This window comes from Syngnathoides biaculeatus, chromosome 23, assembly GCF_019802595.1.
Source record: "Syngnathoides biaculeatus isolate LvHL_M chromosome 23, ASM1980259v1, whole genome shotgun sequence".
Classification (NCBI taxonomy): domain Eukaryota; kingdom Metazoa; phylum Chordata; class Actinopteri; order Syngnathiformes; family Syngnathidae; genus Syngnathoides; species Syngnathoides biaculeatus.
This window is the reverse complement of record NC_084662.1, coordinates 11,583,260-11,610,169: the sequence shown is the minus strand read 5'-3', so window position 1 is coordinate 11,610,169 and position 26,910 is coordinate 11,583,260. Positions and strand designations below refer to the sequence as shown.

Sequence of the window (26,910 nt, the reverse complement as noted above, 5' to 3'; positions counted from 1 at the left end):
GCAGAGAACGGCGAGGCCACTTTGAACACCTCCCAGCCTGAACTCCTCCATATGCTGAGGAATTTCCCTGTATTTGTGTCTTTTGTTCAAGAAATAATGAAAAAAAAAAAGACACCGTTTCTCCCTATTTTCAATTTCTCGCCTGTTTTCTCTCCCCGTGGGTGGTGGCGGAGGCGTTCAGTTTCCGCCGGGAGCTCGTAGCGATGTCGCCCTGCCTGCCCGTCAGGCAGATAAAGTTTCCTCCGGTCCAATTTAGCCGCTCGTAAAGAACGTCGTTGGGTCTATTCAGGCTGCGGCGGCTTGTTGTGTGAAGGCGATTGAATGAATTCTGCAGCGTTGAGAGCTGCCGGCTACGCTGGCACAAAGGCAGAGGAGGAGGGAGAGGAGGGGGGCGGGGCAAAGGCCTGAGCACATCTGGAAGATATTTCAAAAACAATGACAATAGCAGCACTGAAAGATTTGGAGAAGACCTCTGCCAAGGCCACATAAAGCTAATTTTGTTTAGCACCAAATTTGACGCCTTCATAGCTATTGGTTCCATTTGCGATGGGACTCGTCATCATTTGGCTTGCGAGCGATCCGGAACCAAACCCAGCTGACTTTGGGCGAGAGGTCTTCGACTTCATGTGTAGTATTTCATTTGGCTCGTTCCGAGGGCTCGTGCAGGGCCCATTTTATACCCCAGATTAATTTTTTTTGCCTGATTATAGGTTTATAAAAGAAGTAAATCACCCGCACCAACAATACAAATTTCTGTCTTTTGTTAAGTATTACTTTTTGCATAATCCCGCTAACAAACACATAACAATGACAACATAACCCCCTGGGCACAGTTACAAGATAACAACAAGAAAATGAGGCAGAGAAAGAAAGCCTCTCCCCGCCAAATTCTTAAGCCTCTGATTGCCGATGGAACTGGCACGGAGCCCCCGCCCCCCCCACGATTGGCACGCGGCCAGGGTGCCATCCGGTTGCCAGGGGCGACGCGACGCTTCGGCCGCAGCCGCCGAACGGGCGAGCAGACGGTCACCTTGAGCCGTGCCAGCCCAGCTCGGTTTGTTTTCGGGACATTGCCTATTTATCGCCGCGCGGCATCACACGCGGGCGGCGGCACAAACAACCAAAATGTTTGTGATGCATCTTTTAGGCCTTGATTGTTCTGCGGGGAGTGGGCCGTCTAGCCGAGCGTTTCGACCCGTACGTGGCACGCCGAGGCTTCAAGGTCGGCAGCACATTCAAGTGAAGCCATGTAGCCTTGGACCGGTGGTGCCGTGATAAGATCCGTGTAGCCGAATGCCACGTTGCATTTTTTTTGCTTTTTAAATTGTCAGCTTGTAGTAATTTGTCCCCCACGAGAATATATACTATATCTACAAATCTTTACATTATACTTTACATCAATGGTAAACATTTTTTGGCGTTAGAGTAGAAAACTGGGAGTCCACGAGGCTCGATTCTAGAGCCACTCTACATAAATCTAAAATTTACGTAGCGTTCTGGTAAGATAGATATTACTGCACTTTATTCGTTTTTCAAATATATGTATTTATGACCTAGAAGTGTTTTAATACAAATATTTCCTGCAATTATGACTTAAACAGGCGGCACGGTGGCTCAGCTGGTAAAGCGGTGGCCTCACAGTTCTGAGGTCCCGGGTTCAATCCTGGACACGGCTGTGTGGAGTTTGCATGTTCTCCCCGTGCCTGCGTGCGTTTCCTCCGGGCACTCCAGTTTCCTCCCACATTCCGAAAAAATGCAACATTAATTGGACACTCGAAATTTCCCCTAGGTGTGATTTTGAGTGTGGCTGTTTGTCTCGATGTGCGATCGGTTGGCAACCAGTTCAGGGTGTACCCCGCCTCCTGCCCGTTGACAGCTGGGATATGCTCCAGCACTCCCGGTGACCCCTGTGAGGATAAGCGGCGAAGAAAATGGATGGCTGGATGATGATAAGGTCGCATCACGGTTGTCGGAATGCAAATCCATCATAAACCGAAGACCCGTTGTAGTTGGTTAATTGCCCTTCAGTTGATGATTAATAATAAGTTATTGTAAAATGAAACTTGTTAAATCACTATTACAAAGTCTAAAAAACAATTTGAAACAAAACTAGTCTTACTTTTTTATCGGATTAAAAATATCTAAAACCGCTTGCCCGTGTCAGTCCCAAAAAAAGGTGCAGACACAAAGCTTTAACTTCACGATTTTTCACCGTTCGAGTCCACTCGCACTGTGGGGAAGTGATGCAGTAATCGACTTTAAAAAACACACTAGCGACGTATCCCTGTCGCACATCGAGGTTCCTCACTTGCTTCCTTTATTGCAGCAATTGTCAATTTGGGCTCTTATGCTATCATCACACTTTCCTGTTTTTTGGCACCAATGGTTCACTTCTGTGGCGGCCTCACAAAAACAACACAGAGCAAACCAGGTTAAGGTGGAACTCCAGGGACCCGTGATTTTGGCGGGTTCGCTGTACCGTATCAAAGCAGTCACATGATCCCAACATGGATTCCTGTCCTTCCCCGCTAAAAGCCTCATTGGCCTCGTCTGATCCACATTCCGTTGTGCCGCGTGCGAATCCATTGTGCGGAATCCAGCGGTGCGTCTCACTGACGTCTTGCTCGTCAGATCGTAATCATTCCGAGCCCGACAGCCATTCAAGGCTGGAGTCACAAGAACGCGTCACTCGGGATACCACAGGCGCACACACACACACACAATCTGAACAATGGAGTCAGCTTCCTGTAAAAGTCATAACCAAGCAAAAAATCCAATTGTTGCTATTAGCTAAAAAAAAATAAATAAATAGTCTGTGTGGAGTTTGCATGTTCTCCCCCCGTGCCTGCGTGGGTTTTTTCCGGCCACTCCGGTTTCCTCCACATCCCCAAAACACGCATCATTAATCAGACGCTCTAAATTGCCCCTAGGTGTGATTTTGTGAGTGCGGCTGTTTCTGTCACTGTGCCCTGCGATTGGCTGGCGACCAGTTCAGGGTGTCCCCCGGCTCCTGCCTGTTGACAGCTGGGATAGGCTCCGGCACTCCGCGCGACCCTCGTGAGGATAAGCGGCAAAAAGGAAATGGATGGATGGATGTATCGTGAGTCGACAGCCGCAGGTTGACTGACAAGCTCTCAATGCTAGAGCAAGCCCAGGGTCGCCAATTGTACTTTGGTGGACTTTAATATTAGATAACACTTCACCTTTAAATACTGTAATTTTGTATTCATGTAACGTTCAAGAAAATTCCACTTCTCAAATGAATTGGGACAACCCCCGGCTACTTCTTAATTGCACAAAAGTGCCTTTCCTGAAGACAATCTAGTACAAGTTGCCGTTGATCTGTCCGCAGGAGGTAAAATGACATCTCGGGGGTCACACTGATGGAGTGATACAGTCCCGTCCCCCCACCCACCATCCTTCCTGACTTTCTTTTCACTCTGAGACGTCGCTTGTCAGATGGGGGCACCAGATTGTTTGGATGAAGGTTACGGCACAATGTGCTCACGAGATAGCATCCGGACACCCCGTCTCGTGACCCACATTCAGCCCCCTTTCTCCCTAATATTTTGACTCGCGTGCGCTGGCTCTTATCTTTCCTGCCCAGGCACCTTCGTCCTCTTTTTTTTTTTTTTTTTTGACTGTCACTGTGCGATTGGATGGGAGGAAATTTGGCCACTGGCGTTCTATTGAGCAAGTTTTTTTTTAAATAGAGGTGGCGCCCTGACCTCTGAGCTGGCCAGATAACGTTGCGATTCTGGCATATGGGACTTTGTGGGCGAGAAAGTCACTCCTAGTCTTTTTTTTTGGGGGGGGGGGCGCTTTAAATCACTCATTCTCCTACTTTGCAGTGCTGTGCAAATATCGTGAGCCATTATTTGTTCAAAGCGAGAACTGAGGGTGACTTGTTATGCCACTTGACCACATATTCTTATGATGCAGGCAGTTTATAAGCTTGAAACGTTGTATCCCTGTGCATAAAATAATAATGCAAAGTGAATTAATTTGTGGCGGCACGGTGGATCAGCTGGAAAGCGTTGGCCTGACAGTTCTGAGGATCCGGGTTCAATCCCAGCCCCGCCTGCGTGGAGTTTGCATGTTCTCCCCATGCCTCCGAGGGTTTTCTCCGGGAACTCCGTTTTCCTCTCACATCCCCAAAACATGCAACATTAATTGAAACCTCTAAATTGCCTCAAGGTGTGATTGTGTGTGCAGCTGTTTGTCTCTATGTGCCCTGCGATTGGCTGCCAACCAGTTCAGGGTGTACCCCGCCTCCTGCCCGTAGACGGCTGGGATAGGCTCCGGCACTCCCCGCGACCCTTGTGAGGATAAGTGGTGAAGAAAATGGATGGATGGATGGATGGATGGATGGATAAAATGCCCCTAGGGGTGACTGTGAGTGCAGCTGTTTGTCTCTACATGCCCTGCGATTGACTGCCAACCACTTCAGGGTGTACCCCGCCTCCTGCCCGTTGACGGCTCGGATGGGCGCCAGCACTCCCTGCGACCCTTGTGAGGATAAGCGGCTGAGAAAATGGATGGATGGATGAACTAATTTGTTGTGGGGTCTAACTGTTGTAGTCATAAATAATTAACTGTACATGCAATGTTTTCACGTTCTTTTACTCTCTTGTAGTCAAACTAAATAAAGTAAAAAAAGGGGATACGAAGGTTTATTTTCTCATCCAATGCAAGGCAAAAGTAGATCATAGCAGTCAGTAATGAATAAATATATTTATAAAATCGCTTTATAGCAAACTTAGATAGAAAATGCAGTACAGAATGTGGGATTTTAACCCTAAAAAGCACTTTGTTTGGTACATTAAAACCATTTTGAATGCATTTATACTAAGACAAATGGTAGCTCCAGTGTCAGAGGAGACTGGATGTAGCTGGATTTAATTATTAAAAAAAAAATCTCTTTGATGATAACCGAATTTACCGCAGCGGCCGCCGTGATTCACTTAGCGCTGCTGACGCCGGTGCTTTCGCTTACTTAGTGGTCCCTGTAATGTGTGCTGGGCCACTAGCTGAACCGGGATAAAGAGCTTAGACTGTCTGACCCAGTCACATGCACACACACACCACACACACACACACTCCATTACATTCATAGAGAGAGCGACACAAGCCGCCTAAAAAAAAAAAATAATTAAAAAAAAATATATATATATATATATATATATATATATATTTTTTTTTTTTTTTTTTTTTTGCAGCTCCAGTAAATTGAGTCCCTGATGCCCTCGGTGCTGAATCCTCATGCTTTATTTCAGCTCCAGAGCTTTGTGTAGGATTCAAATGAAAAGTTTTCACGGCTAAACCTGATCTGGTGGCTGATTTTCTTGACTTCGGTGCGACGCGTGCGCGCCGCAGGTGTCAGCAGAATCTGGGAAACGACTCGGTTGTTAGTCTTTCGCGAACATTCGAACTTAATTTGTCGGTGACTCCTCGGCGCATCTGCTGGTGAAAAGGGAATGCCGGCGCTTGTTTTGATAATCACTTTGACTTGTGTGTATGCCCCCCCCCCCCCAGCCCTTCTTGCTCTTTTGAATGTGTGTGTGATGATTGCTGAAATGCAATTAGCCATGCTAATGGGCTGCCTTTTGGATTTCCTCCTCTTGCAATTCCATGTTGGGGGCACAAATGAAGTGGGATGACAAGTGCTGCGACTGAATAGGCCGAGTTGTAATTTTTGTCATTTTTTTCATATATTTTGTGGGGGGGGGGATGACAGTTTGTACTTCGAGAGCTCCGGCAGGAAGCGCCCAGAAGAGCCTTTTTCTTTCTTTTAAATGATACATTGTCGAGTTGAAAGAGGAGAGCCGGAATGTTGAGGCGAGCACAAAAGACGCCGAGGGGAGAGCCGAAAAAAAGGCCCCGTGGTCCGCGTAATCACTTTGTACAGTGGATAATAAACACGTGCGCGGGCTCCCCATTTAGTGCGTGATAGCTTTAACGAGCGCGTCGCGTTAATGTTTCCACCGGAGCGGAAGATGCATTAGCGCCACGCGGGGGCTCTTGTGCCGCTTTGTTTTGTTCTAGTGACACTCTGCCGCCGTCATTATGACCGCGGCCATTCGCGCCTGCTTCATCTGCGAGTCGCACTTTGCACCGGCGTGAGCGAACATCAGCGTTTTACAACTTTCACCGCGCTGAGGCCCGTATTTTACATTTGATGATGATGAACAAAAATGTCATGAAATGTAAGGATGCATTGATAGCCGTGTCTACTGTTCCATTTTGTCCTGCCTCAGGCGTGTAGTTTGGCAGATACCAAACAGTTTTTCAAAAAGTGAGCGTGCGCACTACAATAAAACTAACTCAAGATAGTGAGGGATTCTATATGAGTATTTAAGCAAATACATTGCTTCATTTAGTGTTAAGGCAGCCGCTGGATGATAATACATCCATCCATATTCTTTTCCCACTTATCCTCACGAGGGTCACGGGGAGTCTATCCCAGCTGTCAATGGGGGATACCCTGAACTGGTTGCCAGCCAATCGCAGGGCACATGGAGACAAACAGCCGCACTCACAATCACACCTAGGGGCAATTTAGAGTGTCCAATTAATGTTGCATGTTTTTTGGGATGCGGGAGGGAAACCCGAGCACCCGGAGAAAACCCACGCAGGCACGGGGAGAACATGCATATCGCAACTTTATCATTTATTGCTACAGATTATAACGAAAATCATGGAAGTTGATATACATGATTTGCCTTCGCAGGCCACATAATATCATGCGGCGGGGCAGATCTGGCCCCCCAGGCCTCGAGTTTGACAGCTGCGCTCTAAATTGCCCCAAGTTGTGATTGTGAGTGCGGCTGTTTGTCTTAATGTGCCCTGGGATTGGCTGGTAACCATTTCAGGGTGTACCCCGCCTCCTCCCTGTTGACAACTGGGATAGGCGCCAGCACTCCCCGTGATCCTCATGAGGATAAGTGGCAAAGATAATGGATGGATGGATGGATGGTGAGTTGTAAATGTTTACTAGTTAACGCTAACATCAACTATCCTGTGAAACACTATAGACGGGCTAACAAGAACCATTGTATAATAGTATACATCTTTAAATAATGTATATTCAAAAACTAACGGCGCCGACAGCTAAGATAATGTGGTTGCACAAGTGGGCACACCCTCGTACAACTGCAGATGTGGCTGTGCGCAGAATTAATAAATGACATTCAAGCTGACTCCTGACACCGTTTACCAGACAGGTTGTAGGTCTCAATGGTGGAGAAAGTTTTGAAATTATGTATCTTTACCAAAGCATTGTGTTATTAAAACACCTGGGAACCTTTTGAAATTGTAACATAAAAAATTCTTTCCGGTTAGGGAACCAGTATGATTGAAATATAAATCATTTATACTGTTCTTCTTTGTGCTCCCCCCCTTTTTTTTTTTTTTAACTGCGTGCTTCCCCACAGAAACACTGCGAGCCCTTCAGGTGGCGCTGTGCCCCTGATGAGCTTGAAGAAGAGGCTTTTACTGCTCAGAATTCCAATCCAAACCTCCTCTGGGTGGAACGATAACAATGTGCGCAGAAGCTGCAGCGTGTCCCCCCCCCCTCCAGGATTCCTTTTGTGTTTCACTTTAATAGCCAAAAAGATGCTGTTTCTGTAGTCCTCGGGAAGCCTCGTTGCCCCCGACCCACGTTGAACTCCCCGCAACCTCGGGGAAGGCCTCTCATATCTGCGCGGTCTCCATTAGGGATCCAGAACCGGCAACCAGCTGAGCTTCTAACCCGGCTCAACCCTCCTCCCCACTTTTCTCCCTTTAGAACAACAGCACAACACTCCAGAGAGCTGCAGCCCGAAGGCCTCTGTTGGTTTATTCCAGTGTAGTACACTAGAAGGAGCAAGCAATTGTGTGTGTGTGCGTGTCTGTGCGTGCGTGTGCGCACGTGTGTGCATGTGTGCGTGCACGCCTTCTCATAGTTCTCTTTCTGCCTCCCGCAGTGACGCTTAACAAGTCCCATCACCGAGTTCAGATTTCATCCCGAGGTTGTTTTTCTTATCAGTTCCCTCTTCGGGGAGGCCGTCTGCAGGATTCCGGTGAATTGGAACACTTCCCCGGCAAAATAACCTTGAGTAAGGCTTTAGTTGATTCGTGGTTTGTAAATCCTTGGGACGGCAAACGAACTGGGAGCGCGCTCGCGAATGGCTTCAGCACCGTGGACAGCTCATTTAGTGCTCGGTGCCCACGTGACATTTCATAGTAGATTGATTGGTCGCCTTGCATAGAAGGAACGAGAAGGCTGATTAGCCAGTGTAGCTTGTGTATTATACTGTATATACACCAATATTATATACTGTGTATTATTTAAATGGATTTTTGATAAGGCGGTACGATGGCTTAGCTGGTAAAGCGTTGGCCTCACAGTTCTAAGGTCCCGGGGTCAATCCCGGCCCCGCCTGTGCGGAGTTTACATGTTCTCACCGTTTCTGCGTGGGTTTCCTCCGGGCACTCCGGTTTACTCCCACATCACAAAAATATGCAACATTAATTGGACACTCTAAATTGCCCCTAGGTGTGATTGTGAACGTGGCTGTTTACCTCTTATGTGCCCTGCGATTGGCTGGTGATTGGCTGGCCCGCTGACAGCCTGGATAGCCTCCAGCACTCCCTGCGACACTTGTGAGGATGGATGGATCTTTGAACAACATAAGCGTTTTTTGTTGGGGGTTTTATTGTTCAAAAAGTTAAAGACTGCAGCACGGTGTGAGTGGTTAGCGTAGCCACCAGGCAGTTCTGAGGTTGAGGGTTCGAATCCATCCTCGGGTCTCCCCGCGCTTGTGTGGGCTTTCTCCCAAAAAGATGCAAATTAGGTACACGGAAGATTTAATGATGCTCAAGTGAGATTGTAAATGGTTGTTTGTCTCAGCGTTTCTATATGTGGCGGCCAAATTCAGCTGGGATCGGCTCGAGGACACGAGAGACCCTAGTGAGGATAAGAACATGGATGACTGGTTACAAAACAGATGATTGGATGTTCCATAATAGTAAAATTAAAGTGTGGAATAAAGTAGTCGGAATACTGCAGGACTGCAGCGCAAAAATTAACCTGTTTGAAAACTGTAAATAAAATAGCATAATATTATGACAGTTTAATAAACTCCACTTTTCTAATACCTGGAGAGGGACACATGCTATAAATATGTCATATTGAAAGGGGAGTTAAAAAGACAGCGGCAGTGTGAACCGGCAAAGATTGTGATAATCAGCCGACAGATAGCAGATGACAGCTGTTACTGGTTATTGATGACTTTCATAATTAAAACGCTTTGCATGTGCGAGGCCGGGGAAGAGGTTTTGGGGGGGGGGGTCACCCCGAAAGAACAAAAGGAGGTAAAATCACACAAGTGATAAATGGTCTTTCATCTTTAAGTCTGATATATAAGACCCGCATGAATATTGCTTTTCCAGCCTCTTGAATGGGAGATTTCAAAGAGAAGCTTTTATGCTTTGATATCGCATCATAATGCTCGTGTGTGCCGGGGAGGTCACAAACTGGATCAGTCAGAGTCAGGCAGAAGTCGCCCAAGAGATCCTCGGTAATGGTATCGTTTTGCTCCTGTCGCTGATGGTATTAGTTGGAGGTAAAGTAGTGACTTTTTTTTCTCCCTCTTAGAGTGGAACCTCGAAAATTGATCGTAATATCCATCTATCCATTTGCCGAGCTGCTTATCCTCTTAAGGGTCACGGGGGTTCCAGTAAACTGTAAATTATTTGGATTGGGAGACAGTCTGATGTAGAAGAGATAATCGGTTGCAGGGTCAAATTGTCACCATTGTAAAACCTTTATTGAGTATAAATAAATACATTTTTTAAACTGTCCACACTCTTAACTGTACATCCATCCATCCATCCATTTTCTTAGCCGCTCATCCTCACAAAGGTCGCGGGGAGTGCTCGAGCCTATCTCAGCTGTCAGCCAATCGCAGGGCACATAGAGACAAACAGCCACACCCGCAATCACACCTAGGGGCAATTTAGAGTGTCCAATTGATGTTGGATGTTTTTGAGATGTGGGAGGAAACCGCAGTGCCCGCACGCGGGCACGGGGAGAACATGCAAACTCCACACAGGCGGGTCCGGGATTGAACCCGGGACCTCAGAGCTGTGAGGCCAATGCTTTACCAGCTGCTCCATTGCGCCACCCTTAACTGTGCATGTAGAAAAAAAAAACCCCACCTTGGTTTTTTGACCCGAGTGTCCAGAAAAGGTCCCTCTGACATCTACTGCTGTTTGACCCAGTTTTGTATCTGCTTTGTCCATATTTGGCAAAGCTCGGTTCCTCTGCTTGGTTATTTCAGTGCAGAAAACCCATTTGTGAGATCACGCGTGTTTGTTATGTTTCCAGCGCTGGCTGGGAGAGGAAAAGGGATGTAGATAAGCTGAAGAAATCCGAATCACCTGACTTCAGGCCTCTTGGCAGAAATGCGTGGACGATTTGAATTCATAGTTCACGTGTACCGAGGCACAACGGACAAAATATCAACATTCCAAATACTAGAAGAAGTCGCTCTGGTCCCCTTTCAGCATACTGAAAGAAAACACGTTAACTTGTGTTGATATCAAAGAGACATATTGTGAAATTTGGGGGGAGCACAGTGCACTAGTAGCCCGTCTGTATCACAATTAGAAGGTTGTGGATTTGATACTCAGTTCTGTTCTCGCTGTGTGGATTATCCTCTCCACATTTCCAAAACATATTGTTCATTTTTTTTTTTCGAAGACGCTCACTTTGTCTGTAGGTTTGAAAGTGACTGCGAATGCTTGTTTATCTATAGGCTGTTTTCGACCACGTGACTACATCCGGGGCACGCGGCCATGTTGGATGGGTTCGCTCGACTGACGCGCTGTTGCAATTTAAATATGTACCGCGGGATAAAAGTCAGTCCTGTGTTGAATTATATTGATTATACCAACGAAAGAGGTGTAGACAATTATTTTTGTTTTTGTTTGCACCTTTTTCTCCACTTCCGCAGCTACATTTTTAACTCAACTCACGAAACACCTAGAGGTGCGGTAACTTGTTTTTGCAAACTTATTATAATAAAACGGAAAATACAGATTTTGGAGACATGCATTGCATTCACACACGGGTATTGTGCTTGGGTGCTAGATCGGCTCTGCTAATACGAGTCAGCCACAGTTGTCGCCGTTTGGTCGCTAACTGCTCCGTTTTCTGGCACGGGTTCTTGATCACAGCTGGCAGTCGAAAGAAAGACGCTTTACAACACCCGCTTTCGTTTGAGCGACCGATAACATAGCAATGCGCCCCCATTCACACTCCTTTCTGAAATGATTCCTGCTTAGTTACGGTGTGTTTACGCAAATTCACCAAACCAAGATGGCGCCCGCGTTCTAAGTCGGAAGGTGTGTGACGTCAGTGGAAAACAGTCGATAACCGTGCTGTGATTAACCGGAGACCAGTCCAGGGTGTAGTATGCCTTTTAGGCCAAAGTCAGCTGGGATAGTCCACCTAGCCGTCGCGGCGCTTTTCCACGTCATGACAACGAGGCACTCTAAAGCAGCCACGCTGTTACGTCACACTTTTTACTTTATAGACTAATTTCTCCCATAAATCTTGAATTAGGACCTTTAGGGTTCCACTATGTCTAACATTATCTTTTGTTCTGTAAGTGGCTCTTTTGTTTCTCCTCAGCCCGGTCTCCCCAGGAAAAAAAAAACCAAAAAAAAAAAAAACACTGCAGTTGAGGATCGGATGAAAGATGACGCCCTGTGAACAGACTTGAGTGGAAGATCAGACGGCAGAAGCGTCCCGGTGCTCGCGCGCTCCCCCGCAGGCTGTGTGCACAAGCAAAGCTGCCAGCCCGCGAGCCGACGGCTTCGTGTTGCGAGGGAATTCCTGCAGTTTTTTTTTTTTTTGTTATTTTTTTTTTTTTGCCGCCATTGTGAGCAAGCGTGCGTGCGCGCATCCCGACCGGCCTCGGCGGCGCCCTTCGACGCTGCCGTGACGTCGCGCCTCGCCGCGCCTTCCGATTGGCCGCGCGCCGGAGGGAAGGGCGCGCTTGGTACCGACAGCGGGGGGAACGGGAAGGGGAGGGGCTGAGGTGTTGCGAGAGTGAGAGAGGCGCTAAGCAAGAAAGATAGATGCCGAGGCAAGCCGGCACTGCACTGCACACTTTTTCCACACTCCTGATCTGCAGGCAAAACACTCGCACCGCACGACAGGAGGACATTTAGGCAAAGAATCATCCTCAAAGCAACAGTTTCTAAAGAGCTCCTGGCTCACAGAAGAGTTGACAGCAAGGGCAGAAGCAAGGGCAAAGTCTCGCCCCCCGCCCCTTATTTTTTTTTGGGGGGGGGGTGGATGTCCTCACGACCACCCCATGAGTGGCGCAGTCCGGGCTGCGACATGGCAAGACGAGCGGAGGGCGACGCATCCCCGAAAAAGAACGTACCGTTCAACCTCGTGACGGGATTCTACCTCTACCTGCGCGGTGAGTGAGGAGATGCTTCAAAATGGCACTGCGGTTGCACACTCTAGTCCAGAAGTATTTGGACCATCACTTTGCGCAAAATGGTTGTATTTTTGTGAAAATTCTCAAAATTGATTTTGGCCGTCTGCTCGCTTCGTGATTTTTTTTTTTAATTCGTCCTAGAGAAAAAAAATCACTGTTGTTCAAATACTTCTGGAACTATACGGGTGAGCGTTTGTGGGTTAATGTGGGTCTTAAAGTCTTCCCGTGGGGAAGATATTTGTTCAGCTGCGGGGGGTGTGTTGATATATATTTGAAGGGTGGGGGGGGGGGGGGTGTGTGCAGTAGGAGCTCCAATCTGTAAGGACTTATGAGATGGCAGGGCGGCAGGTTCAAGAGCCGCTGTGGGCTCCGGAGATATGTTAATTAGGAAGAGTTGCTGGAGAGGTGCCACTTTTCACGGTGCGCACTGCTGGAGGTGCCTTTAAGCAAGGCACTGAATACATATTAAAAAAAATTGCACTATTATGCCATCTTGGTTTTGCGTGTACCCACAAAGATTTGATCGTGCAAGAGCATATTGCAAAAAAAAAATCTTAAATTTAATTGGAATTCATCTGATTGTAGTGTATCAGCTCATGTTTAAATGTCGGTTGTCATAATCGGAATATAGTTTTAGTTAATGTTAAATGTTATACAAGTTATGACAAAGTTGTAGTACAGTGTTGTCTTGAAATACGAGTTTAATGTGATCTGTTGCCGTGTGTGTATCTTAAAACAAATCTCAAATCCAATATCGCAAATCATCATTTGCTAATGAAATGAATGGAAATGCAAGTAATGTGTTCCACTCCCTCAAAAAACACTCAAACTTGTTCCTAATCTATTGTGTCATATTAAAAAAAATTGCACCTAAATGTATAGTACTATACAGTGCTGTAATACAGTATAAGTACTGTATCATATTTGCCATTCACATAGCCTGCAACAGTGAAAAATGTGAATATGAGAAACTGCTGTACCTAATGTTTTGTCCTTACTCCTTCCTCTGTGTCATCTATTGGCGCTTGGCAAACCAGCTTAGCGCCACCAACTGGTATTGTCTGTCCGCTGCAAAATTTGAATGGATGGTGGATGTTGTGAAGTTGGTGGCACGGTGGATCAGCTGGTAAAGTGCTGGCCTCACAGTTCTGAGGACCTGGGTTTGATCCCGGCCCCACCTGTGTGGCGTTTGCATGTTCTCCCCACCCCTACGTGGGTTTCCTCCGGGCACTCCGGTTTCCTCCCGCATCTCCAAAAACATGCAACATTAATTGGACACTCTAAATTGCCCATAGGTGTGATTGTGGGTGTGGCTGTTTATCTCTATGTGCCCTGCGATTGGCTGGAGACCAGTTCAGGGTGTACCCTGCCTCCTGCCCCGTTGACAGCTGGGATAGGCTCCAGCACTCCCCGCGACCCTCGTGAGGATAACCGGCAAAAGAAAATGGATGGAAGCCTCCATTTTCTCAAGATGCCGTTTTAAAGAAAATACACCTGATATTTATCGCTTCGTTTGCGGACAACACGCCCAACGGGAGTTTGTACACCCACTTCCAGCAGTTTGCCGACGCGCTTTGTTACCGCAGCAACGGCGGCCGCCAGGACAACAAAGCAGCCCTTAATGATATTTCATTAAGATAAGAGAGGGGCCGCCGTTGATGAGACTAATGATACAGACCAGTGCTGCCCGAGAAGCTAATCAAGTGCGTTCAAATGCCGCTGGGGGGCTCACTTGCTGAGGTTGCCTTTTTTTCCTTTTTGTCCATATTGAGTGGATGCCAGTGGGAGCTCAAAGTCACCTCATCCCGCGGGCTGACGGCGCAACGCCTCCCTCCGCCCCTCCATCATGCTTGTTCTTTCTTTAAGGTGGCCGAACTCATTCTCATTTCCCCTCCCGATATTACCACATATCAATTTTTGATCAGATCAAGAGAGGAATTCATCCGGCAGTGACCCGCTCACTGGCTCGCCTCGGCTTTTGCCCATCTGCATTATGAATGGAAAAACTATTCACGCACACCTGAGCGCCCGGTGCACTCCGTGACCCGCTAACCAACGGGAGTTTAATCAAATTTTGTCAAGAGATTCATTAAAGTGGAGGAACTCCCCGTCCTCGCTCGCTGCCGACGTCTCAAGGATATTGCAGTGCGGCGCGCGTATTTCTCGTGTCGAGTCGGCAACTCGAAAGTTGATTCGACTCTTATTCGGTTTGTGTGCCTGTTTATTATTTGCATAAACTTATACTGTAAACATTTACATCTGTGTGTGGAACTTTTGGTATGAGGAAAATCATTTTGGTGTAATTCCATTCACATGGATTTAAAATGGTACAAGATGTCATGCTTTAAGCCACAGGTGTCAAACTCAAGGTCCGGGGGCCAGGTGCGGCCCGGCACATGATTGTATGTGGCCCGCGAAGGCAAATCATGTGTGTGTTTTTTGTAAAATCTGGGCTAAAATTTCAAAGGCCATACCATAAATGATGACATTGAGATATTGCAAGCATTTTTGTGTTACCAAACATCAACAATAGTTGAAAAACCCCATTACCCTGGATTTCTGATTCCAAAACTAGTTGATGAATTTAATGTGTAAATACGATTCCTCCATTAAAGAATTTCATGGTTTCACTCATGATGACCCTCTGTCAGAAACCGTCACTACAATGTGGCCCGTGATAGAAATGAGTTTGACACCCCTGCTGTAAGCAAATGGGGGTGTGAACACAAAGTTGCAGCAACACACGTAGCCAGCCAAAATATTCACAGGCCTATATTCACTATCTGACTACTGTGTTTACTAATTTCACTTACTTGTTGTGAGTCTGGGCATCATGGTGGCTCAGCTGGTAAAGCGTTGGCCTCACAGTTCTGAGGACATGGGTTCGATGCCGGCCATGTGGAGTTTGCATGTTCCCTCCGTGCCACCCCTAGGGGCAATTTAGAGTGTCCAATTAATGTTGCATGTTTTTGGGATGTGCGAGGAAACCCAGTCCCCGGAGAAAACCCACGCAGGCACGGTGGAGAACATGCACACTTCACACAGGCGGGTCCGGGATTGAACCTGGGACCTCAGAACTGTGAGGCCAACGCTTTTACCATCTGCTCCACCGTGCCGCCCCCGAAACTCAATTACTCTCTTATTGTTTTATGTGTAGTGAGTGCTGTTTCCCTTACAAAAAACACATTTAAAACTTTGGAAAAGTTTACAACCAAAGTGGAAATAATAAGAAGAAACAAGCAATATTTATATGGTTAAACAGAGCATAATTTACGTGACATTTTTGCCGTGTTTTCACCCGTTTCAAGTGTGCGATTTGACGCAAAAGGGATCGATACCGGTAGACAATTGTACTCCCATCTGTGCTTGCGACCACTGGTGACGCCGCGCCTTCTGATTTCCAGACGAGCAGGAGGCCGTGCAGAAGAGGACGTTCACCAAATGGATCAACTCCCACTTGGCCAAGGTAAGCCTGCGTTTGATTCCCGGCGCCAGCCACGCGGCCCGCATTGTTGCCGCTCCCCCGCCGCCTCCTCCTCCCTCCTCCACTTCAATCCAACGGGCCATTCTTTTCAGTCCTCGGTGCGCGCTGACATTTGCTCCCATTTTCCAAAAAAAAAAACATCGCTGAGCCGGTCATGGGACCCGCGTGCCGGCTAAGACCACACACACACAGCGCCACGCCAACTCACACCTCCTTTTATTTTCCTTCTCTCACTCTTTTAGCTGCAAGCGAGGCTTTTATGCCCATTCTAATTACCGCTTTCGCATTACAGCAATTAACACAGTCGACGTCTTTGTTCCTGCAAGCTAACGTCCGTCATTTAAGTCTCGATAACCCGGCAGCTCTCCTTACCAATTTAGATGCTTCTGGATAAGAGTTCCTCGCTTAATAGGCTTGGACAAACTGTAACTCGCACTCAGCGTCTCCCACCTGATGCAAACATGTCGACGTGGGCGTGTAATTCTTATATTATACAACATTTACCTGCTTTGCGCTCAAATCGCGGGTCAAAAATGCGCAGACAAGGTAAATACGTCACACTGCAATACAATTAAGTATTCTTTCCCATTTGTCTCGGGCAGCCACGGAGACGCGATGCAGAAAATTCATTTGAAAAGCGCCCGTGGGGAATAAACCTCGACGTAATACGAAATCGCGCGGTTCGGGATTGCGCCGGCGGAAAATTATCTGCCGCCAAATATATAGAAAACGGCTTGAATTTTTAATGACGGGGAAAGGTAAACACATGGTTTATTTATTATGTACAGCTTTGAGGTATTCTTGAGTGGAGTTGTGGCTTCACTGGACTTGACGTAAACAAAGTGATTTGGTGGTTTCCGTTGACAGATTATGACGTGGAGTGCAAAAAAAAAAAAAAAAAAAGCCCTCTACTTACCTAATATATAGTGTAATTAATCGATAATAGACGATCCACAACAATAGGCATACCTGCACAGAAGTTAATCCATCCTTTTTCTGTTAAAGGAATAAAATGGACTCCGATATAACAAATATCGGCTAATGCGGACTGTCTGCGTTGAACAATGTGTCCAAAAATCATTTGCGTTTGTCACCTAAACTGCCGTTGACAAAAGTCTGTCGACTTTGGTGCTGCGTCGCAGTGCAGGCAGAGAACGGAGCTGGCATATTTCTGCGTGGCGTATGACTAGATCCGATTCCAAAAGATGTGCCTATGTGGCAGCCATGTTGAATGTGCAGATGGCGCAGAGAGAGTGAAAGCGTTATGGGGGCAGTGTTAACGCTGAGGAATACAAAACACAAGACCTGGCCGGGAGTGTGGAAAATGTTTATTTTTTTTGTCAAGCTGTTTGTGTTTGGCAACAGATGTAGAACTAGGAAGCACACTAATTCCTAGCGGCTCATGAACTTGCCTTCTTCTGTCAGACAATACTCTTGTACTACTGTATAATAGTTGGTTTCGGCAACGATAAAAGTACAAAATAATAATTTTGTTGTTTCTTTCGCCACAGCGTAACATCTCAGATGAACGCTCATATTTTTTTGCCACAGTTTTTTTTTTTTATGCCGGATGCCCTTCCTGACGCAAACCCCACTTGGGGACGAGAGGCCCGGTGAGATACGAACTCACGACCCCTGGTTTACCAAACCAATGCCCCCCACCTTCAGAAAAAGTGCTCCCATGTAACAAGACATTCAGCGATATCGGATGATTCCCGCTCTCCGTATTATTTTGTTGTATCGAGGTTCCACTCTATATCCTCATCATGCGTGCCGGACCCGAACCAAGCTGACGATACCGATCAGAAGCCAACCACGAGTGTCCAACTGATTTTTGTTCTTGGCCATGTTCCTCGTACACCTCCAGGGTCTTTGTACCAAGAGTCCTTCCAAATGATCGTGTGACGCTAGCCATCCCGCTTCTGACACCATTCATCATGAACAGCGTCTCAAAGTGGACCTAATGGGCCTAAAAACACGTGGCTGGTACCAACCGTCATTGCATCCAAAGCATATGTCTCCCCCCCATGGCTGATTATAATGGTTGCTCTCTCCTGGTGTCGCCATGGATATAATGATTGCTCATGAACGAGTTCCTAAAAAAAACCGTGACGAGCAGCAAGGGAAGGTCAGTGCAGGTCTGGTAACGAGGAGACGCATTTTTGAGCCCGGAAACGCCATTCAGTTGCAAAAGTATTCCCGAGTAGAAGAAAAGTGCGCACAATGAGAGAGTCGGAGGAGCTTTAACAGTTGGTTTAACTCGGCTCCCTCCGAGGGACGGATCGCGCCCTCGGCTACGCAGATGATTAGGCGGCTACCAGTTATCACAGGTCTTTAATTCAGCGCCTAAAGCTATGTGATTAATCGTTAGGTGAGTTGAGATATGCCTTTGATGGGAGTGGAGGCTGGGGGGTGGAGGGGATGTGTGTGTGTGTGTGTGTGGGGCGGGGGTTCATTTTTACTAATACACCCCCTTCCACCTCACTTTTCTGAAATTTCAAATCCACAGGTATAACAAAAGACATCTCAGTGTGTGAGAACCACTAATTCACAAAGATGATTACCGAGTCTTATTAGCTTTAGCGCTTCGCCCGTTGAAGCTAAGACACTCATGGGTCATATTATTAGGTACAGCTGCGCGTTCGCATGCGAGTCTATTATGAAATCTGGAGATGATAATGCTCGTTTTTTTATTGGAGGAGTATTATGATTTTTTTTTTAAATTGATGAGAGATCTTAATTTGGAACTTGTTCACATTGTGTGTGTTTATAACGACTTGAAATGTCAACATGGACCAAAATCGGTATCGGTCCATCTATTCTCTGTACGACTGAAACTCATTAGGGGCGGGTGAACCGGAGCGTATCCTGGATGACTTTGGGCAAAGGGTCGAGTCCAGCCTCAATTCACAGCAGGCAGCATTCTGGTAGAGAGAGAGAGAGAGAAGGGGGAAAAAAAAGAGAAAGCGACTTGGAGCTTTTTATTGTCTCCCAGTTGAACTTGGCTGTCAAACTAAACCTAAAACAAAGAAAATGACGACGTGTATTTCAAACAGACACAAAGCTCTAACAAGCTAAAAAATAGGATTGATGTCACTTTAAGCGACGGATATTTGAACACAAAGAAAGCGCAGAACACAAATGTAGGCAGATAATGTAACAGTACTTGTGACTCACAGGCAAAGATTATTTATCCTCAGCGAAGAAAAGGTCGAGATTACATGTATAATATGTATATTATGGATGATAGAGTTTTTCTTATTAAAAAGATTAGATTTAAGTGTTTTAATCTGAAGCCATAATTTGATATCTAAGAAAACCCAAGTACCCTCTCGCAGGCAGCGTCCCATTTTTGGGACGAGGTTATAAATTAGTAAAGTTATCATATAACTTAACCATAAATGAAAAAGAAGCGTTATTTCCTTGATTGTGGCCTGTTAGGAGACTTTTATCTCAATAAGGCGAAAAAATGTTCACCCTACCCATGAATGGGTTAAAAAAACATTTTTTTCGGGGAGGCTGGACCATATTAGTGGTATTTCCATTCATATCAATAGTAAAAGATTATTTAATCGATATGTTTTTAGTCGCGAGAGTGATCGTGGAATGAATTATACTCGTATGACAAGGCTCCACTGTCATGCCATAATTTAGTTTATGCATCCATCCATTTTCTGAGCCTCTTATCCTCACAAGGGTCGCGGGGAGTGCTGGAGCCTATCCCAGCTGTCAACGGGCAGGAGAGGGGGTACACCATGAACTGGGTCACCAGCCAATCGCAGGGCACATTGAGACAAACAGCCGCACTCGCAATCACACCTAGGGGCAATTTAGAGTGTTCAATTAATGTTGCACGTTTTTGGGATGTGGGAGGAAAATGGAGTGCCCGGAGAAAACCCACGCAGGCACGGGGAGAACGTGCAAACTCCACACAGGCGGGTCCGTGATTGAACCCGGGTCCTCAGAACTGTGAGGCCAACACTTTACCAGCTAAGCTACCATGCCACCCAATTTAGTTTAGATGAAATGTTTTTAAATCCATAGAAATTGCATTTTTTTTTTTAATCTTAGGTTTATTTTTTTGGGGGGGCGTGGGGGGCTTTTCTACCAAGTTTCCAGTATTAAGCATGGCACCGGAGTGACATTTGTGGAGTGTGCGTGTGCGTGAGTATGTGTGTGTGGGGGGGGGGTGTAGAATCCAACGAGTGGTCTTGCAAGTTTGCATTCCGGCAAATCCCCTCTGAGACGGTTAAAGCTTAATTACCGAGTGGCCGGCGTGAGCGGCAGAGGTCTCGTCGTCACTCAGGCGTTTCCTGGGTAAACAGCTTCAATGCGCTAAAGTCTTCTCTCAGATTACACAGCCAAGTGAAGCTTTCCTATCTGCGAAGTGTTTTGGGCGGGGGTGGGGTGGGGGTGGAGGGTTTTGGTGTTTAATTAGCCTCGCAAATATATGCGTAGAAGCAGACAGCAGCCTCGTTAGGTACACCGGGAGTCCGTTTCTGTTCCTCGAGGTACAAGCTACACTAATGTAACCCACAGGACTAATTACGGGAAGGTGACATTTTCCGGACCCGGCTTTCTTCTGAAGTTGTCAAAAGTGAAGTCTCAAGGTCATTAGCGCGGTATCTTTGAGTTGTACCGTCCACCGCTGTCCAGCCTTTTTTGTTGCTATTGTTTGATGCTTGTTTGTTTTGCGGGAGGTTCCCTTCTGTAGAGGTCCCGTTGTGGAAAGCAAAATTATGCAAAAGAAAAAAAAAACCCCAAAAATAACTACTACCTGGTCCAAGAGCCCATTAAAATTGGCCTTGGCAGAGGTGTGCATCCCCACAGGGTCCCCCTCAGATTTAGGCCCAAATAGTAGTAATGATGCATACGTTCAGCCAAGTCTTTGTTCGAACCTGTAGTCATCTCACCTCAAAGGACGAAAAAAATATATTTATGGATATTGTTATGCACTATTATAAGCACAGCAAAGAAACTAACTCGCTGCTTTGAATTGTTGCCAAAATATTTTCATGTGACAGTCAGAAAAAGTAGTCGGATTAAATGTACCGGTAAAGCGTTGGCCTCACAGTTCTGAGGATCCAAGTTTGATCCCGGCCCCGCCTGTGTGGAGTTTGCAAGTTCTCCCCTGTGCTTGCGTGGGTTTTCTCCAGGAGCTCCGGTTTCCTCCCACATCCCAAAAACATCCAACATTAAATGGATGCTCTAAATCAGAGGTGTCAAACAAATTTTTATCGCAGGCCACATTGTAGTTATGATTTTCCCTCAGAGGGCCGTTATGACCGCGAATCCATGAAAATCTTTGGCCTCGTGATATTTAGTTTTGAATCAGAAATCAAGCGTAATGGGGTTTTCAATGATTGTTCGTGTTTGGTAATGAAAAAATCCTTGCAATATCTCAACTCTATCATTTATGATATGACAATTTGAAATTTTGCTACAGATTAAAAAAAAAAATCATGGAAGTTTGCCTTCGCGGGCCGCACAAAATCATGCAGCGGGCCAGATCTGGTCCCCCGGGCCTCAAGTTTGACAGGTCGGTACACACAGGTTCAATCAGGGATACGGAGCACACGAATGGGACATGAACTGGCGCCGGCCAGTTGTCATCGCGGTCTTATAAATCCATAGCATAATCAGGCTGCATGAGGCGCACGTGTGCACCTTCCAATCAGCGCACCTACGCGGACACCCGCACAGCTCGTGCTGGAGCGGCAGGATCATGACACCAACGCTCCCCACGACCCTTGTGAGGATAACCAGCTAAGAAAATGAATGGATGGGTGGATAGAGTGTACTGTAAATAGGGGTAGTAGAAATACTACTAACAGTCATTAATGTTGTTTTGGTTCTAGTAACCATTGCTAAAAAGGTTCTGACACCTGGACATTGATGCTATTTGTTAGCCCATCTATGGTGTTTCCCATAATGTATTCAGGTTAAAAGAAGAAGACTTCAGGGCAACGTGATGCGCGTTCTCGAAATACAAAACTTGAGTTTGCTCGTGAAGTACCAACTGGGAGGGGCTGCATTTTAAGCTACCAAATGCAGTTTCTTGTCCTACGAATGTCTCCACGAGGTGACTTTAGATGATGATTATAATGATTATTATTTTTCGATTCCCTGCATCTGCACACTGTTGATCTCCGGGAGTCCTCCCGAGTGGAGCGGAGCGTGTCAGGGGAATCAAACAAGAAGTCGTCGTGGTCGTCACGAGACTCGCACGTCACCTCGCCCCTCCGCACATAATCAATTATGGCACCAGACACTCATGTGTAATTAGCTCATTAAGACCCTTGATTTATTATTTTTTTTCTTTTTCTTCTTCTTCGCGCGTACTCCTCGGCAATGGAAATGGATATCGCTTCTTATTTTTGTAATTATCCCCAAATACCCTCATTAGCCTCGGGATCACCGAGCACAAAAAAAAAAAAAAAAGTAAATTTAACTTCAATTAGCCCACGGGGGTGATTTAACCCTTTCTACTTCTACTTTCTTCTTTTTTTTTCTTTTTTTTGTAGGAGACGCACATACTTTTCGGTGTATTTTAATAACCAAAGCCATGAAATGACATGAGAAGAAGAAAAAAAAATCTCAACTGTGTTGGACTAATTAATTTTTTAGCACATGTGAGGTTTGAGGTGTCATTTTTCTCCACCACCCCCCCCCCATACACTCTGTCCTCTCTCATCTGTCTCGCTGCCGCACATCTCTTGCCCCCCCCACTCAATTATGCCCCTCTTGCACATCTACTTGATGGGCACGCACGCACACGTCTTTCCCCTCCTCTTTCTCGCCCAGTCCTTTTCCCCGGCTAATCCCCCTGTGAATGGGTGGCTAGTCTAAAACCCCCCACACCCCACACTCACACCCAAAGCGCTCCCCCCATCATGTGACTGTACTTTTAAGAGAAATCCTTGATGTGGCTTCGGCGAAAAACAGATATGTGGATTTTTTTTCTACCCCCCCCTTCTCGAGTCTGCGAGGTTAGCGAGGGAGTCAATGAGAAGGGGATCCGGTTTGACATCATCAGCATATTTTAGGATTTGAAGACCCCACTCAGAGCTCGCTGAGCCCCCTCACTGACTCCACTTATCACACGCACATTGGGGAAGAAAAAAAAAAAAACGATTTGGGGGGCTGCAAGTACATTTGTAGGAGGATTTGCTGTTGAAATTAATGTCTTCTAATGTAGCGGTCGGACTTTTTAACACTCATCCGGGATATTAGCTTAAAAAAAAAACAGCTTTTGTTCAAAGTTTCATATACTTTCTAAAAAGCCTTCAAGGCTGAAATTGAGCTTCTTGCCGCCTTCTCCACGCAAACGATTTGATGCTTGTTTATTAAGTGCGACTGCTAAATAAGCCACCATGTAGCAAAAGAAAATGTGGGGAAACAGATATTTTACTGCATGCTTTTACTTTGAAGATCTGACTTTTGTCAAGATTTGTTACGCTGATGCTGACTGAGTGTTGCCGAGCAGACAGGGAGGCTTATTGCCTTGAGTTGTTAAAGGTCAAGTGTCATGAAATGCATGATTTTTAGTATGTTATTAATGAAAAAATGGCAGCTGGTATAGACGCATCCGTTTTTTTCACCACAAAACGTAATTTTGACGTATATGGCTTTTTGTAACTCCCGTCGTGAAAATCCTCTCGAGGAATTTGTTTTCGACAGGAAGCAGGAAGTGACGTTGGAGGCAGTGGCGCGCTCAAGCGGACTCGTTTCTTTCTGTTAGTTTTACCTGCGTGAAGATAGCTCGTTGTTCCTTCGTGTTAGCCAAAAAAAAAAAAAAAACCTAAAAAACCACGTAATCCATTTCTCATAACGTAACAAAATATCCGCGTACATATGACAGAAGTGCTAAATGTGTCGATGTGCGCGTTGGACGGCTTCCGCGTCGTGCCTCACGGACGAGCACGGCTTCAGCCGGGCTGGCTCATACATACTGTCTGGGAGTCTTTCTTTAGTTAGAAGTGAGCCGCATATCATCTAAATGACTCGAAACAATAGGGTAATATTGGCCCGGACGCTTCAGTCGATTGCGAGATGTTCTCTTCTTCGAAAACAGCTTCCGTGTCCCACAGTAGGGCCCACAGCGTGTTTTCAATGGCGAATGTCCGGGGTGACGTCACGGACAGCCGATGCAGCCAATATGGCAACCACTTGAATGTCGAATGAGACTTCCGCAACTCACCGCTCATATTTATTTTTTCGTATGGACATTGAAGTGAATGTAATATGTATTTTTCATGTCAATATCTATTTTAGAATGTTTATAGGGATGACACTTGACCTTTAATCAAAAAATTGCATTATAGAATCCACCATTGCCAACTGTTGACCCCTTTGTACACTTTTTACTGAGCTACATAAACCAAAGCACACAAAAAAATTGTGTGTACAAAAACCGTGGCTCCGCTCCGTTTGAAAACGTATGACCCTTTGTTGTGTTTCTTTGTCGCGACAGCGTATTCCGCCGCTGGTGGTGACCAATCTGTTTGAAGACATCAAGGACGGAGTGAAGCTGCTCGCCCTGCTGGAGGTCCTGTCTGGACAAAAACTGGTGAGGCCCGTGCCTCGGACTTTTAATCCATCCGTCTGTGTTTACGTGGTTGCCTTTCAGTTCCTCTTTGAGGCGCCGTTGACGCGCATGTGAACTCGGAGCGTTGTCGGCTTCTGCGTGGAAATGCGCATTGATCGGCTCTCATTTGGACGTTGAAAGAAATAGAAAACGGCAGATTCACAAGGACGGATAAGAGTTTGGGAAACACACGCAGACAAATAGCTTTTGGTGCTTGCTTATGTCAATATTGCCTCAAGTCCAAGTGATCTACGTTGTATTGATCAGCCCGCGCATGTGCGCAGTTCTGATTGGACTGGAGATGATTTGATCTTTTAAGCTCTCACTCGTTTGTGTTGTGTTTCTCATTACAACTCGAAAAAATCCCCTGGCTTTAACGGCACGCTTTATCCCCTGTTGTCTTTCCCACCCGTTGTTGTCTGGGTCTTCCCTGTAGCCGTGCGAGCAGGGCAGGAAGCTGAAGAGGATCCACTGGGTTGCGAACATCGGCACCGCTCTCAACTTCCTCCAGGGCAGGAAGGTAGGAGGACGGGGCTCGTCTTTTCATCTCGGTTCTTCCTTGTTCCTCCTCTTCCGAGCGCGCCGCCGCTGCCTTGTGGGTGCAGACGTCGAAAATAATCTTGACCTTTAACCCTCCTTCCCCCTCTTTATATCTCCACCCGCTGGCATCATCAGTCGATATGGTCAGACTTAGGTTTGTCTTGTTCGGGAAACAATTCTACACGGTACCAGCGGAAATCCCTATTTATCGCGGGGGTTCGGTTCTGAATGTGCCGTCTGGAAAAAGTATTTTTAAAAATGTTCTGCTTTTGGTCCTCAACAGTTTTCTTCACCTCCCTCCACCGCGACAAACCGCTCGCCGGTGTCTCATGCGCAACGACTTAAACTAATTACAGACCACTTAAGTAAAACTGCCCCTTCAGCAAGATCACTCGCACATATTCATATTCGTCCTTGGATATCCAAAGAAAGCCACGAGCAGGCGTCTGCGAGCACATTGATTTCCTCTCCTCCCCAAGTGTGACAGGGGTTAAACCATAAATCCTACACCAGTAATCTGCAAGCTGGAGATGAGACGTCAGCAGGCTCATGCGCCACCGTGCGTCCGCGCGTGCGTGCGTAAATCCGAAGTTTGAAATTAAATGTAAACACACGGTACGTGTAAATCCGATGTATGTCTAGACTGTATTCCCGTTCAGCCTCTGCGTGGCCAACGCTTCGTAGAGCTGGTTATAAGTGTGTCATAACGCTCATTGAAATGCATAAAGCATAACATTTTGTTAACCATTTTGGAAAGATCCACACACACACCCTTTGATACCAAACCCAGATTTAATATTTACATATTACTGATTGCTTTTTTTAGCAATCATGATTTTCCCACTTCAGCTGATAAACATATTGCTTTATTTAATGATCAAAATAGCTGGACCTGCTTCAAATATTATTATACATACATGTTTTTTTTTGTTAGTATTTTTATTCCATTTTGTATTAAAAATGTAGATATTATCGCTCTTAATTTCATCCTATTTCCCAACTAATCCATATAAAATTGGATACAAAAAGGAATTGAGGTAAACCTTTTATAAATATATAATATCTTTTGTTTTGAATATTCAATTATCATTGATGATTTTTTTTTTTTACTGGGACATTAGTGGGACCCCCCCCCCCACACACACACAAACTATGCTGTAAAAGAGTTTGTAATTTTTTTAAAAAACAAAAGTTACTTCAACTATGAAATAGAATACATAAAATGACTTATTTTTATGTTTTCCATATTCTTCTTACGTTTGTTGCTAAATGTTAAATATTTATGAACATTTAGAGTACATACATCTTATATTCATTCGAACAAGAGTCGAAAATTAAAATTTTTCTACAACATGAAAGCACAGTATAATATATTAATATAATGTAATAAGAATGTGGAAATCATTACAGCATTTTGCATGAAGTCATGCATTCAGATGAATAGAAAAGTAACCTACTTTAGCCTTTAGTAATTTTATTTAAAAGGTATTTTTGTTTATTATTCATAAATGAATATTATGACGATCCTCTTCGTTCGTACCCACAAGTCTACTAGGGCTTGACTTTTTTGTACCATTTTCTTTTTTCTATATTTCTTTATCATTTTCTGAATTACGAGGCTGTCGGCGTGATCTGATCGCACCGCTGCCCGAATAACCAGCTGTGTTTTCCCGTTATGAAACCCTGCTTCCCTTATCAGGATCTCCACACTTGAACCGCCTTCTGGTACTCAAGATTGCCCTCGCCTGACCCCCCCCCCCCCCCCCAACTCAATACCTTACCATGTTCACCTACTTAAAGTG

The 26,910-nt window shown here is 45.8% G+C and overlaps 1 protein-coding gene across 7 annotated transcripts in view; it reads left to right on the top strand.

The window, feature by feature from the left end:
- Positions 1-26,910, top strand: part of syne1a (spectrin repeat containing, nuclear envelope 1a) — a 139,952-nt gene that overhangs the window by 4,196 nt on the left and 108,846 nt on the right. For 5 of the 7 annotated variants that reach the window (XM_061811982.1, XM_061811974.1, XM_061811978.1 and 2 more), the window contains exons 1-5: positions 9,505-9,605; positions 11,678-12,476; positions 15,902-15,963; positions 24,455-24,550; positions 25,005-25,088. In XM_061811982.1, coding sequence (XP_061667966.1) covers positions 12,347-12,476; positions 15,902-15,963; positions 24,455-24,550; positions 25,005-25,088 — 372 coding nt within the window. In that variant the 5' untranslated portion in view covers positions 9,505-9,605; positions 11,678-12,346. Of the gene's footprint in view, positions 1-9,504; positions 9,606-11,677; positions 12,477-15,901; positions 15,964-24,454; positions 24,551-25,004; positions 25,089-26,910 lie in introns of those variants that run through there. The other 2 variants (XM_061811977.1, XM_061811975.1) reach the window with 2 other exon arrangements.